The following is a 14,096-nucleotide window of genomic DNA, read 5'->3' as shown; positions in this document are numbered from 1 at the left end:
AAGCTTCCCTTAGCAAAGCAGGTCTTTTTGAGATATAAACACAAAGAAAATTTGATTTTGGCATGTGGGAAAAACAATCAATTGTAGAATGTAGAGGATTCAGAAAATTTAAAAATGGTTTAATTAATTTGGCTCACATTTCAAGTCAGCTTAACGCAATCCAATTGTTATATGGATCGAACCTACACCTTTCTCTATATAAACCAGGCCAAATACATAAACATTGTATGCTTCTCACCACTACACAACATACCATAAAAGAGATGGGTTCATTATGCTTAAGGCAATGTTGCTTTGCTCTCTTCCTCATTTTGGCAATCTGGGCTAATCAAGCTACTCCTCATGAGCTCACCGAGTCGTCGTCCATGGCTGAGAGATACGAACGGTGGTTGGCTAAATATGGAAAGTTGCACAGGAGTGCTAGGGAGAAACAAAGACGCTTCCAGATATTCAAGCGTAATGTTGAGTATATAGATGCTTTTAATGCAAAAGGTGGCAAAACTTACAGGCTAAGTGTTAACAAATTTGCAGACCTAACTGATGGAGAGTTTCAAGCTACCCATAAAGGATATAGGAGGCCTCGATCTAAAAGGTTAGAGAAAACGCCATTTAAATATGAAAATGTGACCGTTGTTCCTCCTAGCATGGACTGGAGAAAAAAAGGAGCTGTTACTCCTGTAAAGGATCAAGGGGATTGCGGTAATAAATTTTTCTGCTTATGAAAAAAAATAGTTTCTTTGTTCTTTTTCCTTTTTCTTTCTTTGTGATGTATAACTTTCTTTTCCTTTCCTTGGAAAATAAAAAAATGAAAATAGAGAGTTGTTGGGCATTCTCAGCAGTGGCAGCAATTGAAGGGATAATCAAGATAGCTACAGGTAAACTGATCTCTTTATCAGAGCAAGAGCTTATGGATTGTGACATCAAAGGCATCAATAATGGCTGCCATGGTGGAATGATGGAAGATGCATTCAAGTTCATAATAAACAAGAAAGGGATATCAAGTGGAGCTAATTACACTTACAAAGCAATCCAAGGACAATGCAAAAAAGCTTCCCCAGCAGCTAAAATCAAGAGATATGAAGTTGTTCCTCCCAACAACGAGAAAAATTTGTTGAAAGCTGTGGCAAACCAGCCAGTATCTGTTTGCTTAGACAGTAGATCGCCGGAGTTCAAGTACTATGATGGAGGTGTTTTTCATGGAGATTGTGGAACTGATGTAGACCATGGGGTCACCATTGTTGGCTATGGGATTACAAGAGAAGGGATTAAATATTGGATTGTGAAAAATTCATGGGGTGATGATTGGGGTGAGAAAGGATACATGAGGATTCGTAGAGATGTTGCTGCTAAGGAAGGCCTCTGTGCTATAGCCACCGACTCCTCCTATCCAATTGCTTAAATTATATCAACTATTCTATGGATTTAAAATATACTTCTTTGTTATGTATTTTCACTTTTTACAAAAAAATAAATAAATAAAAATAAAAACTTATGGCCTTAAAACTCAAATAATTTAAAAATTAATGTTAATTTCTAAGTTAAGTTGTACGTTTCCAAATAAATATTCAATAAAATTTTATTTTAAGTTTGTATATAAATCAATCTTGGTTTATTTCATATTTTTCTTGTTATTTGATATTTGGTACACTTAAAAGAATTAATTAATAGAAAATATTTTTCTATTTAGAAGTAATTAAAATGTAATTATTTTTTAGATTTTATAAATTTTATTAATACTATTAAATATTAATTTATTAATAATTTTTATTGTTAAATTACAATAAAAATAAGTTATTCTTTCAAAAGAAAAATTTTCTGAAAAATTTTTCTGCAAGCAAATTAGACGGATATATTAAGTTTTTAATCCCTGTTTCCAAAAACAATTTTTCAAATTGCCATGTGAATTGAATAGGGCCATGAAATAAATTGATCGAAAACCGAATTGAAAGAAAAAAAGAACAGATTAATTGGTAGGGTTTAATCATCGATCCAATTCGAAAAATAAATAATTCAATTCAAAATTTTATTTGAGTTTTATGAATAAATTCGTCTAATTTTTTTATTTTAAAGAATTTATTTTATTTAATTCGGTTTTTAAAAAAAGGTTAAATTGAAGCGAATTATTTATTTTAATTAATTTTTATTTTTTAAATAGAATTAAAAATAAGAAATACAACTCAAATTAAATTTAAAATAATTTTTTTAAAAGAAAAAGTGCAAATTTAATTATAAATTTTTCATTGTCTTAATTTTATTTAAAAAATTAATTTTTATATTATAAAAAAATTCATTGCATTTTTTTTTAAATTATTAATTAATCTCTCATTTTGTCTACTCTGGTTGACTTGACTTGTGATAAGAAGATAAACATGACTTTCCCCTTTCTTTTACAATCTACACAATTTCATAAATTTTATCATAAAAGTTTACTAAAATTCAATTTTTTTCCTATTAATTCTCATATATGAATATATATGGAGGAAGTTCACTTTATTTAAAATATGCATAATTAAATAATAATTTAATTAAATTTTGTTTAATAAATAAAAATAACGTTTATCGCAGTCGAATCCATGTAGAAAAATCATATCGTAATTCATTAAAATTTAATACACAAGTGTGTTTTTTAATATATAGTCCAAACCATACTCGAACAGATCGGAAGAATGGAATTTGGACCCAATAAAAAATGATTCAGCTCATTTGATTTGATGAGTTAGCGGAGAATAAACCTTTCTACATTCAGAATTATATCAACACAGGTGTCGAAAAAAATTATATCAACACAGGTGTCGAAAAAAATTAAATAGCCGCTTGACGATAAAAAAAGAGGAGCAGTATGTTTATACATATGGTTTTATATGATAGCGACATGTGATACTATAAAAATATTGTAATTATACGTTAGAATAAAATAAAAAAGAATAAAGAAAAAAAATGTAAACCATTGAGAATATTCAAAATTGGGTATATTCTGAATTTTAAATTATTAAATAATTTATTTTAAGTAAAAATAAAAGGAAATCGTAAATATAAATATATTTGTTATATTAAAAATTTTAAATAGAAAGTTATAATATTACTCTTGATATTATGAAATAAAAATTCATATAATTAAAAAAACATAAACAAATTTAAATTATAAATTATTGGATAGCAATCATTAAAATTTTGTTCGAAATCAATAAATTTTAAGTTGACATTTAGTGTTTTAATTTAAATAAAATGTTAATATTTAGATATTAAAAAAATAATTATAAAAAATTATTTTTTAAAACTCTATCGAAATATTTATCAAATATTTAAATAATTAACAACGGTAATATTATTGACTAAATCTTAAAACAATGTAACATTAAGAAGGAAAGAAAAGAAAAATCACTGAATGAAGCTTGCCTTCTCAAAACCGCATGCCATCCTAATATTTAAAGGAAGTTTGGTAAATACAAACAAATTTAAAAAAAAAAAAAAGGTTTCAAAAAGTCAACAATGGCGTACCCTTTAACATTGCTCATCATATAAGCAACTTCCGGCTAATTTCTAATCAAGTGGGCCCTGCCTGTGGCCCACTTAGCCCAATTTGAAATGCCATACTTTCTTCTGTTCTTCCAACCCAGCAGATTTGCCATTACCAACCAACAATTAGGGTGTGTTTGATTTTTAAACAAAAATCAAAACTATTAAAATTAAATCTAAAATGTTCATTATAAAAATTAAAATACCCAAATAGCTTTTTTTGTTAAAAGAGTTAATTTTTTTTATTTTGAATGTAGTAATTAATAAAAAGAGGATTAAATTAAATTATTATAAATTTCTTTATTTATAAAGTTCTAACCTAATTGATTAGTTTGAGAGCTTTGCACAGCAACTTGAAGTTGGCTTTTTCTTCTCAAACTTAGCCACTATGGTCCATGAATTTGGTGATGTACAAATAATATCCTATTCATTGGGCTTCAAAAATTGTATTTTCTATTATTAGAACACAACAAGTGGATAACCTTTTTCTTGGAGCATTGGGGTCCAACCCATGAAAAATTGTCCATATCCTTTTTAAATTAAAAGAAAAAATAATTTGGTATGATTTATAAATCATGATCAATCAATTGGGTTGATTTGAATGGAAGGAAGCTAATTCCATCTTTAAAAATTTCATTTTTTTAAAATAAAAATTTAGGGATTAAAAATAAAATCTAAAATTTCTCAAATTTACTCAGAAACACTTATCATTAGACTAAATATGTGAATACTATAAAATTTCATCTTTAAATTGTAATATTATAAAATATTATTTTAATATAAATTAAAATATTGAGACAGTTTTATATACTTTTCGCTTTAATCAAAATCTGAAGATGGTTTGTCAAGTTGATGCAAGGAATCATGTGGACAATTTCTTTTTGTACAATTTTGGGTCCAAAGCAGCTTTACAAAATGCTGTTTTCTACAGCAAGTTGTATATATATTATATATACACACAGAGCTTTTAAGGATAAATTACAATTTGATCCTCTAACAAATTATATTAAACTAAATAATTATGATTTTTTTATTATTGAAAAAAATATTTTTAATTAAAGAAGAAAAAAAAAACACCATAGCTAGCTGGGATTGAATTTTTCAATAGGTAGGCCCTATATATCACTTTGCAAGAGATAACATCAAATACAGAAGGAAAAAAAAACATTTTCTTTAATAATTATTAATGCTTACAAAACTTTGTTTTCTCAAATAATAGCTGTCAAGTGTCAAGTATATTAATAGATTTTTTTAAAAAAAAATTATATTAATTAATCTGTCTTTCATTTTTATATATATAAAAATAAATACTCTGAATAATATATTATCAAAAAATAGATTAATTTATTTTTAAATTTTATAAAATAATTTTACTATAAACACCTTTATTTGACTTAAAAGTAGCATGGTCATGTAGATGACATATCAGCAAGTCAACTCTTTTTTTTTTTTCTTTTTTTAATAATTGTTTTATTTCAGCTATTTTTTAGATTCCTACCCATTACTATAAACACTTTAAATTTTACTTAAATAATTTATTTTTTGTTATTTTAGAATTTTTAGAAATACAGAACTGATAAAATCTAAACTTTTAACATATATAATATAAACTTCCCACTGAATTATTCATCTAATGATAATAGTTAGGCTTCATTTTTATTTCATAAAAAATAATTTGAATGAGAAAAATATTTTCCATGCAAATTATTTTTTAGAAAATCATTTAATTTTTTATTATTTAATTGTAGTTATTTTTAAAATAATGAAATTTTGAAAATCATTCTATTTCAATATTTTTCTAGCCACCTTTGACTATTCTCTGTGCATGCCAGCCATAAAATATATAGAAGAATATAAATATTTTTTTTTTAAAAAAAACCTCACATGCGCTAACCTTATCTTAAAATTGCCTGCTTTGACACCATTTTGGCTTCCATGTGGTTTTCTTATTTATATTATTATTATAAATGAAAATAAATTGATTCATAGCTAATTAATTAATTAATTAATTTAATATTCAACTCTACCTATATTATAAATGGGATATTAGTTGGATTTTCTTGTATATCAAAATTATTTTTTAAAAAAAAATCAAATTATCATTACAAATTAAAAAATTTTCTGATATAATTAAGTTCATAATTCACATACTGATTTTTCATAAAGATGATGAGTATTTAAATTTTTAATAAATAATAATTAATTTGGTTTGAGAAAATATTGACAAATCAAATCAAGATCCTAAAAAAAATTAGCTAGTCTTCCAAAACTTGTGGGGATAATACTACTAATCCAGATTGAACTCCTTCGGACAACAACCACAATGAGACAAGTGGGTCACTTTTCCATTAAAGTTTCTGTGGTCCCTTCCACACTTATTCATGTCCACTACTTCCAAACTTTCTTAAAATATTGTCTGAAATAAAAAATTGAAATAACGTTGAAAATTTTAAAATTACATAATAAGTTAAAATTCATAATTAAATATTTGTTTAAATCTAAAATTTATTTTTTATTATATGTTTAATTTAAATTAATTTAATAATTAAAAATATATTATTCGCCAAATAAATCTATTTTTAAATTATTGTACTGTCAATTTTCATTTTGTTTTATTTCTGGAAAAGGGGGAAAATGGTGGAGTGCACTAATGGGGCAAAGATGCAAAGTGAAAGGAGGGTAGGATTTGACTGAAGTTGGGTATGGCAAATGATTGAGGTAGAGGATGATTCTTATCTGAATTTGGTAGGGGTCACTTCCATAAATTTAATTTGAGAATTTTCGAGTTAAATATTATAAATATATAACTAATCGTGTATAAATTTAATTTTTAAAGATTAAAAATTTAAATTAAAAATTGAAATTCAAGTTATAGTACAAAACTCTGTAAATTTATTTAAAATCTAATTTAAAAATAACCATAAAAAAAAACTCACAATCTTAAAAAAATTATTGCATCAGCCAACAGAATTAAGGGAAAAAACCTTTGGTACCACAAAATTTAAAAAAAAAAACCTTTCTTGGTGGGGAAAATGTGGCCTTTTTTTTAGAATCAAACTCATCAAGATTCCTATTTTTCAAAGTTAAATGATTGGAATTGAAATCATCACCACATGCCTTGAGGTTTTTATTTTATTTTTTATGTTCCATCTCCAGTGCACTTCAGAATTCATTGCTTCATTTTTAAACTAAATCTAATTAAAGTAATTGAAATTAAATTCTTAAAATATACTAAATCAATCAGTTTGATTTTTTTAACTTTTTATGAAAAATAAACCAACTTGAAAAACCAATAATTTTTCTATAAAATACTAATTAAATAAAATTAGGGTAAAAAAACTATCCAGTTCTCTCCCTCTCTCCTCATGTCAGCAGCAAATCAAAAGTACCTCCCTTTGGCGCATTCCATGTGAGTACCTTACATGATCTCTCTCTCTCTCTCTCTCTCTCTTACATTATATTAAGACTTGTCTGAGACAACTTTTTCATCACCTTGTCGTCCTTTTCTTCAAAACAAAATTCTGGTTAGAAACCCAAGATATGTGTTGTTTCTTGTTCAAATCATGCTCAATATTTCTCTCCCTTTTTTTGTTAATAACTTCTTGTCAAGCTGTGAGTTTCAACACCATCTTCTTCAATAGCACTGCAGCAGCTGCTGCAGATTCAGACACTTCATTCAGTTCCAGGAAATTAGTTGCAAGCAAATGCAATTGGTTCCAAGGAAAATGGGTTTATGATTCTTCCTATCCTCTTTATGATTCTTCAACTTGTCCCTTCATTGATTCAGAATTCAACTGCCAAAGAAATGGCCGTCCTGATAGTAGCTATCTCAAGTACAGGTGGCAACCCTTCTCTTGCAACTTGCCCAGGTAATAATTGTTTATTTAATGTTTTTGGTAATATACTAAATTCATAATTAACGTAAGAAGATTCACCAGTTTTTGCATTTACGTTGTTTCAGGTTTAATGGGTTGAATTTCTTGGAGAAATGGAGAGCGAAGAAGATCATGTTCGTGGGTGACTCACTGAGTCTGAACCAGTGGCAATCTCTGACTTGTATGCTTCATGTTTGGGTGCCTAATTCAAAGACTACAGTTATAAGGAGAGATGGGTTATCTTCAGTCACATTTGAGGTAATTTTCTTCTTTGTTTTTTTTTTTTTTTTTGGCTTCAAAACATAAAAAAAAAAAAACAATAATAATTGATTGGCTGCAGTGCATGCACGTCTTGTCGTTTTTAATTCACTCTCTCTGTCTCTGTAGCTTTTGATCAGAAAGTAAAGTTTTTCCCCCATTTTGCCCACTCGCAATCTCTTTCTTCCTCTAATTTTAGTTGAGTTTCTAGTTTGAAATTATGAAGTTTTAGAGTCAGACTTCCTTGATTGGACTATGGGAAGGTTAGAGTTTAAACTCTGACAACTTTAATTTTCCATAAAAGAAGAAATTCAAACATGACAAAGGAAAAAAAAAGAAAAATTTAAAATTATTTCATTTTAGAGTAATGATTACACCAAAATCTTCTCCTCTAATTTGCATAAAGCAAGTTTGAATTAGCAATGGTTAGCCTTTCAAATTCACCTTTAAAACTATATAATTAACTAAAATAATGACTAACTAAAAATGTTTGATTTTATTATTAAAAAAATATATTTTTTTAATGTAATTGAGCACTTTTCAAAAGGACCACTTTTGACATGCTTTAATTGAAACATCTTCTTTGCTTCTACGCCAATTTTCTTTCTAGTAACATACAAACGCACCAAATTGACAAATTATAGATAAGATAATGAGTGTCAAGTAAAGAGATAATCGATAATTAATTTATTTGTTATGTCATTTTCCAAATTTCTGGAACAGCATACATAGATTAGGACAGCTAATTTTAGCAATCCCTTTTAATATTGTCATGTTCTAGGAATACAGACAAAGTTAAAGGATAGAGCCGTAGAGATGGAAAGACTTGAATCTAATATATTTTAATAAAAGAAATCCTTAAAACTTTTGAGCAGGAATATGGAGTCACAATATTACTGTATCGAACTCCATTTCTAGTAGACCTTGTCAACGAGAAAGATGGAGTAGTTTTGAAGCTTGACTCAATAAATGGCGGCAGAGCATGGGAAGGCATGGACATGCTCATCTTTAACTCTTGGCACTGGTGGACTCACACAGGAAGATCCCAACCGTATGATCCATTATCTCATTTCCTTGTCTTATTAAGACAAAAGATGCTAATTCTGTATCTTCCATATGTTACAGATGGAAATACATGCAAGAGGGTAATAAAAAGTATACAGATATGAACCGTCTGATCGCATTTTACAAAGGACTCGCTACTTGGGCTAGATGGGTCAACAGAAATGTTGATCCTTCAAAAACCAAGGTCTTCTTTCAAGGCATATCTCCCACTCACTATGAGTAAGCAAATCCTTTTCCTTCATTAATTTTTTTAGTTACTTATTATTATTATTATTATTAATATTATTGAAACAATTAGGGGGAGGGATTGGAATCAACCAGCAAAGTCATGTCCAGGAGAGACGCAACCATTCTTTGGACAGAGGTACCCAGCAGGCACGCCAATGGCTTGGGTTGTGGTTAACAAAGTATTGAGTAGAATAAAGAAACCAGTCTACTTGTTAGACGTGACCGCCCTCTCACAATATCGAAAAGATGCTCACCCATCTGCCTATAACGATGATCACAGCACAGATTGTAGCCACTGGTGTTTGCCTGGATTGCCTGATACTTGGAATCAGCTTTTATACGCATTTCTCTTCAGTTGACACTATTATTAATTAGGATTACTAATTAATCATCTTTCATTACAGGTTTTAAGGTTTCTTTGTTACTTTCATTTATCTTATGCATGTAGACAATAAGAGGGTGATTGATGTTTCAATTGTAAATTTTAAATTGTTATTTTTGGCAATAAAGTTGTTGCCATAAAATATTGTCCTCTGATATTTTTTTTTATAATATAAAAAAAAGTTTAGAACCGTCTCTAAAAGATGATATGATATGAGATTCTTATCTTTTAATTAGAAATCTCTAATTTGAATTCTAAATATGAAAACACTTTTAAAACATAGAAATAGGAGCACTATGCCTTCTTTAACGGTGCATATCATATTCGAATTTAAATTAGTTGAGTAAATAAATTTCAGACACCGATTGTTTGTAAAAATAAAAGAAAAAAAATTATTACTTAGTCTCTATAATATGAGAAAATTTATTAGTTAGTCCTTCACTTTTAAAAAATATATTAAAATAATTTTAATATTTTGAAAAGTATATTAAAACATTCTTAACATTTTGAAAAGTCTATTTGTTAATTTTTTCGTTAATTTTAATTATTAAATATTTTACTATTTAATTTTTATGATTTTGAAAAACACGTTAATTAGTCTCTCAAATTTTTAAAAGTTCTACTAATTAATTTTTATATATTAGGAGTATTTAACGGTTAAAATTTATAATAGAAAAGAGTAATTAGTAAATTCTTTCAAATATTTTAAATATTTTAATATATTTTTTCATAATAAAAAGATTAAATAATAAAATTTTCAAAATAAAATAAAAGCTCACAGCTCACACAGTCTTAATCTAGGAACACTTTCTCCAATGATATCTATATCCAACCAGAATTTAAGCATTTCCGGAGGATTCTCATAAACTTAGGCCGGCGGGCACATGTGTAGCAAGCATGGCCATTCTATCTGGAGCAAAATTTGCTTCACGAAAAACATGCCTGACCTCCATAATTTTCTCCGGCGAGATGAGGCTATGAATGACATTAACGACTTCCAGAAATTCTGGCGAGCATCTCTTCCACCCTCTTTGTGAAGCTAATAATTGTTGTTCATTTATTAAAATATTTGTAGCATTTATTGAGTGTTATTAAATTTTTTTTTTTAATTTGAATTAACTTGATAAAATTATTAGTTTATATATGTTTATAAAATTATCTTTTTATAATAATTTTTATGGAATCTGTGGTATTATGGGCCTTAAGATATACTCTTAAATTTGGGCTAGGATCCCTACAGCTCAGGCATAGTCCAATATGGAACCATGTCCAAACAGTATCGATATATGATCCAATCACATGGTCGGAGCCTGTACTTAATCACCAATACCCAATACTCAGAGAGAGTTGAGAAATCCAACAACCTATGATATAAATAATATAAAATTATATTCAATAAATAAATTTAATTTTTATTAATAAATTTATTGTAATTTTGGACGTAAACGGGTAGAATATTGACGAAAATTAAACTATCCGAATCCAAACCCGAATTATATTAGTAATATCCGAACTCGTTCCGAACTCGATTAAAAATTAATTTAAACTATCCGAATCCGTTTCAAATCCAATATTTGAATAAAATTCGAATCCGTTTAATTTTATATATTTTAATTAATAATTTATATTAAATATATTTTTCATTAATAATTTGCATTTAAAAAATTTAATATTTTTAAAGAATATTTAAATTTAAATTTTTAAATATAAATATATAAAAAAATTTATAAATATTATTATAAAATATATTTTTTATATTAAATTAATTATTTATATAAATGGTTCGGATAGTGGATACCCTATATATAAAATCTGAATCCGATCTAAATCCGCAACGCGTATTATTTTTAAAACTCGAATCCATATCAAAGCCGATTATAACTATTTAAATTCATTTTATTAGGATTTGATCGGATTGGGTAACCAAAAATACCCGATCCGTTGTCATCCTAATTGTAATTCTAATTCTAAATTAACAAGTAGCACACCGGAACAGATAAGAACAACCGAAGACTCATCAACCTTCTCATGCATCCCTAACACGTGGCATTGGCAAATCCAACACATGTCACCTTCACTCCATGCACACGTCCCTCTTTCTTCTTAAAACCGCCATAGCCTCCTGCTTTTAACTCCTCCAGCCAATCTCAAACCTCACTTCGCTAAATCAACAGATCAAGGAAACACAAACCCGTAATACCGTCTTTAAGCACTCGGAAAATGGCGTCTGAGAAATCTCGCAGAGAGAAAATTACCGTTGAGCGAGATGGTCACTCGGAGGACCCAAAGACAGCAAAAGGTTCAGTTGGTGCAGCGGATCGGACGGAAGCCCAGTTCGAGTCTCTTGCTGATAAGGTGAAAGAAAAAGATGAAGGAAGCGGACAGGAGAAAAGGGGAGCGACACGCAAAGAAGACAATGGGGAAAACAAGCAACTTTCTCTGGAAGAGATATCAAAGCTTAGACAAAAGGCACAGCAGAATTCTGCGGAAGCTTTAAGCGGTGCCCGAGAGCGCTATGAGAAGTCGAAAGAAAAGACGAGCCGAGGATTAGGGGCTGCAGCTGAGTATGCTAAAGAAAAGGGTTCTCAAGCTAAAGATTCTGTAGCTGAAGGGGCTCAAACGACATCTCAACGAGTGGCAGAGAAGGGCTCTCAGGCAAAAGACACTGTCCTTGAAGGAGCTCAAAAGACCGGCCAGTATGTTGCAGAGAAGGGTTCCCAAGCAAAAGACACTGTAGTTGAAGGGGCTCAAAAATCTTCCCAGTACATTGCAGAGAAAGGGGCAAAGGCAAAGGATACTGTCCTTGAAGGGGCTCAAAAAACAACACAGTATGCGAAAGAGAAGGCGGCTGCTGCTAAAGATGCGACTGGGAAGGTGGCACTTGATGTGAAGGATAGGGCTACTGTGACTGGTTGGACCGCCGCGCAATACGCCACGGAGAAAACGGTTGAGGGGACTGAGGCAGCTGCGAAAGCCGTTCAAGGAGTGACAGAGAAAGCTGCAGAGCTCGCATCCAAGCCTTTCAGTGCTGTTAAGCAAGCTGCTGTGACTACTGGTGAGAGCATGGAGGAGTATACTGCTAGAAAGAAAGAAGAAGCAGAGAGAGGAGTGGAAGCTAGAAAAGTTGCCGAAGGACAGGTACGCCATCTTCACCTGATAATGCCTTGCGGTTGAACTATTTAGTACCTTTTTTTTTTAATAATTCTTGTATGTGATAGTTTAAGGTGAAGCATGTTTCCCTTGTAGTAATTATTACTATTTAATGTTGTATAATTGAGGATAATAGGAGGGTTTCCAGGGAGGAGAATCACAGGTTCATTGGACAGGAGAAGAGGGAGGAACAGAGAAAGAAGAGCATCATCAATGGCAGCAGCAAAAAGGAAGCAGTTTGCTCGGCGCCATTGGCGAAACTATAGTTGAGATTGCTCAGACAACCAAAGAGCTTCTTATTGGACCTAGCGCACAGGACAGTGCCGGCCATGAAGCAGGCCAAATCCAATATAGCAAGCGAGAACAACATAAAAGCTGAGGATGAAGGAAAAAGATTTTGGTGGCCTCTCCTTCTAACCACCAAATTTAGCAGATAAAAATGATATCTTATAAGCTATGTTATATGTTTTTGTTGAATGGGTTCATTGGTATTCATGACTTTTTTGGCTGTTTTTGATTTGCATTATATATGTGATTGTGAGCTGTTGAACAACTTTTGAAGCCTTCTGTTTTTCTGATAGTAATGTTTCAGTACTACTCGGTTGATGAATGAATTTTGCAAACAGTAGATAAATAAAAATGAAGTCAATGGTTCAGCTTCGTAGAATCCCTTAAAATATCCGAACATTCTAGTTTTTTGGATTAAAAAAGGCGAGGTTTTTGAAATTTTTAAAAGCCTTCCCTTTCCTCTAAAGATTCCTTAGAAATAACTGAATTCGGCTTGAGATCATAAGCCAATTCACTTTCATTTCTCTGAATCAGCTCCTGTGGGAAGTTTTAGAAAGCATGGCTGAATTACATCTACTAAAGAAAGTACTAATGAAGAAGATGACGAGTGTTGTCCTGGGTGCGTGTAGCCATCGTAAGTCCTTCAAGCACGAAGCTGTCGAGGACTTCTTCGCGACCTTGAAATTGAAGTCCCACCGAACCTCCAGTGCCTCTTAAAATTGGGTTTTTGCTGAACCTGTACGTTATTTTAAAAGAATTGATATTAAAATAGCTGATAAGATACGTATGCACACATCTCCCATTAATGAATTAGGGATTCGATGTTTAATTGTGGATAAATTCAAGAACGAAGAAATTAGCATGACCATAATTATTGTCAGGGTCGTCAGCTGCAACTCTAAATGCAATTGATATTTTGCAGCTAACGGGTAAAACAGACAGGCAGACGAGAAGGGTCTTTGCAAGCCCACGAGTCGGGGATGTGAGACTAGAACATCTTCTTCTACAGTTCCTAATAAGGCGCCCATTCAATACCCAAGACCAGAGGTTAGAAGAGAGTTGCTGAGGGTCTATAATAAGCTGTCATAGTTTGGACTCTGGAGGAATATCTATTCAAGTTTCATTTGGAAGTCAAAAGAGACGTTGAATTGGTGAAGTGGCATACAAAAAATTAATTAATAAATTTTTAAAAATTTTAATATATTTTTTAAAATTCACAGATCAATAAATTTTTTATTACGAGGCAAAAACTTTCGTTGTGCCCTGGTCTGCCTAGTGCTTGGCGGTGTGTGGAAAGCAAGGGGGATGTTTCGGTTCCGATGAAGGAAGGTTTT

The 14,096-nt window shown here is 30.3% G+C and overlaps 3 protein-coding genes across 4 annotated transcripts; all 3 read left to right on the top strand.

Annotated features, from left to right (window-relative positions):
• The first annotated feature begins 260 nt into the window (after nt 1-260).
• On the top strand, nt 261-1,491 carry LOC110630555 (senescence-specific cysteine protease SAG39). The gene is made up of 2 exons (XM_021778093.2): nt 261-699; nt 816-1,491. The coding sequence occupies exons 1-2, from the start codon at nt 264-266 to the stop codon at nt 1,397-1,399; spliced, it is 1,020 nt and encodes a 339-aa protein (XP_021633785.2). The 5' UTR covers nt 261-263; the 3' UTR covers nt 1,400-1,491.
• A 5,454-nt stretch (nt 1,492-6,945) lies between these two features.
• On the top strand, nt 6,946-9,513 carry LOC110629386 (protein trichome birefringence-like 39). The gene is made up of 5 exons (XM_021776325.2): nt 6,946-7,385; nt 7,478-7,649; nt 8,525-8,700; nt 8,775-8,933; nt 9,013-9,513. Exons 1-5 carry the CDS (start codon nt 7,057-7,059, stop codon nt 9,299-9,301), a joined length of 1,125 nt encoding a protein of 374 aa, XP_021632017.1. The 5' UTR covers nt 6,946-7,056; the 3' UTR covers nt 9,302-9,513.
• A 1,962-nt stretch (nt 9,514-11,475) lies between these two features.
• On the top strand, nt 11,476-13,050 carry LOC110629975 (seed biotin-containing protein SBP65). 2 transcript variants are annotated; one of them, XM_021777226.2, is made up of 2 exons: nt 11,476-12,462; nt 12,623-13,050. In XM_021777226.2, the coding sequence occupies exons 1-2, from the start codon at nt 11,545-11,547 to the stop codon at nt 12,851-12,853; spliced, it is 1,149 nt and encodes a 382-aa protein (XP_021632918.1). In that variant the 5' UTR covers nt 11,476-11,544; the 3' UTR covers nt 12,854-13,050. The 2 variants fall into 2 exon arrangements, with proteins under 2 accessions (XP_021632918.1, XP_021632916.1); XM_021777224.2 differs by having other exon boundaries at nt 12,611-13,050.
• The last annotated feature ends 1,046 nt before the right edge of the window (nt 13,051-14,096 follow it).

The sequence above is a fragment of the Manihot esculenta genome, chromosome 13 (assembly GCF_001659605.2).
Source record: "Manihot esculenta cultivar AM560-2 chromosome 13, M.esculenta_v8, whole genome shotgun sequence".
NCBI lineage: Eukaryota > Viridiplantae > Streptophyta > Magnoliopsida > Malpighiales > Euphorbiaceae > Manihot > Manihot esculenta.
The sequence above is the reverse complement of the archived record's forward strand: the minus strand, read 5'-3'. Positions and strand labels throughout refer to the sequence as shown.

What these genes read in the sequence shown, in the direction of transcription:
- LOC110629386 (XM_021776325.2), top strand. Translation starts at nt 7,057, where the DNA reads ATGTGTTGTTTCTTGTTCAAATCATGCTCAATATTTCTCTCCCTTTTT. An exon ending in CACACAGGAAGATCCCAACC is followed by an intron (nt 8,701 to 8,774) that starts GTATGATCCATT and finishes CATATGTTACAG; the next exon opens with ATGGAAATACATGCAAGAGG. An exon ending in ATATCTCCCACTCACTATGA is followed by an intron (nt 8,934 to 9,012) that starts GTAAGCAAATCC and finishes TGAAACAATTAG; the next exon opens with GGGGAGGGATTGGAATCAAC.
- LOC110630555 (XM_021778093.2), top strand. Translation starts at nt 264, where the DNA reads ATGGGTTCATTATGCTTAAGGCAATGTTGCTTTGCTCTCTTCCTCATT. An exon ending in AAAGGATCAAGGGGATTGCG is followed by an intron (nt 700 to 815) that starts GTAATAAATTTT and finishes AAATGAAAATAG; the next exon opens with AGAGTTGTTGGGCATTCTCA.
- LOC110629975 (XM_021777224.2), top strand. Translation starts at nt 11,545, where the DNA reads ATGGCGTCTGAGAAATCTCGCAGAGAGAAAATTACCGTTGAGCGAGAT. An exon ending in GAAAAGTTGCCGAAGGACAG is followed by an intron (nt 12,463 to 12,610) that starts GTACGCCATCTT and finishes TGAGGATAATAG; the next exon opens with GAGGGTTTCCAGGGAGGAGA.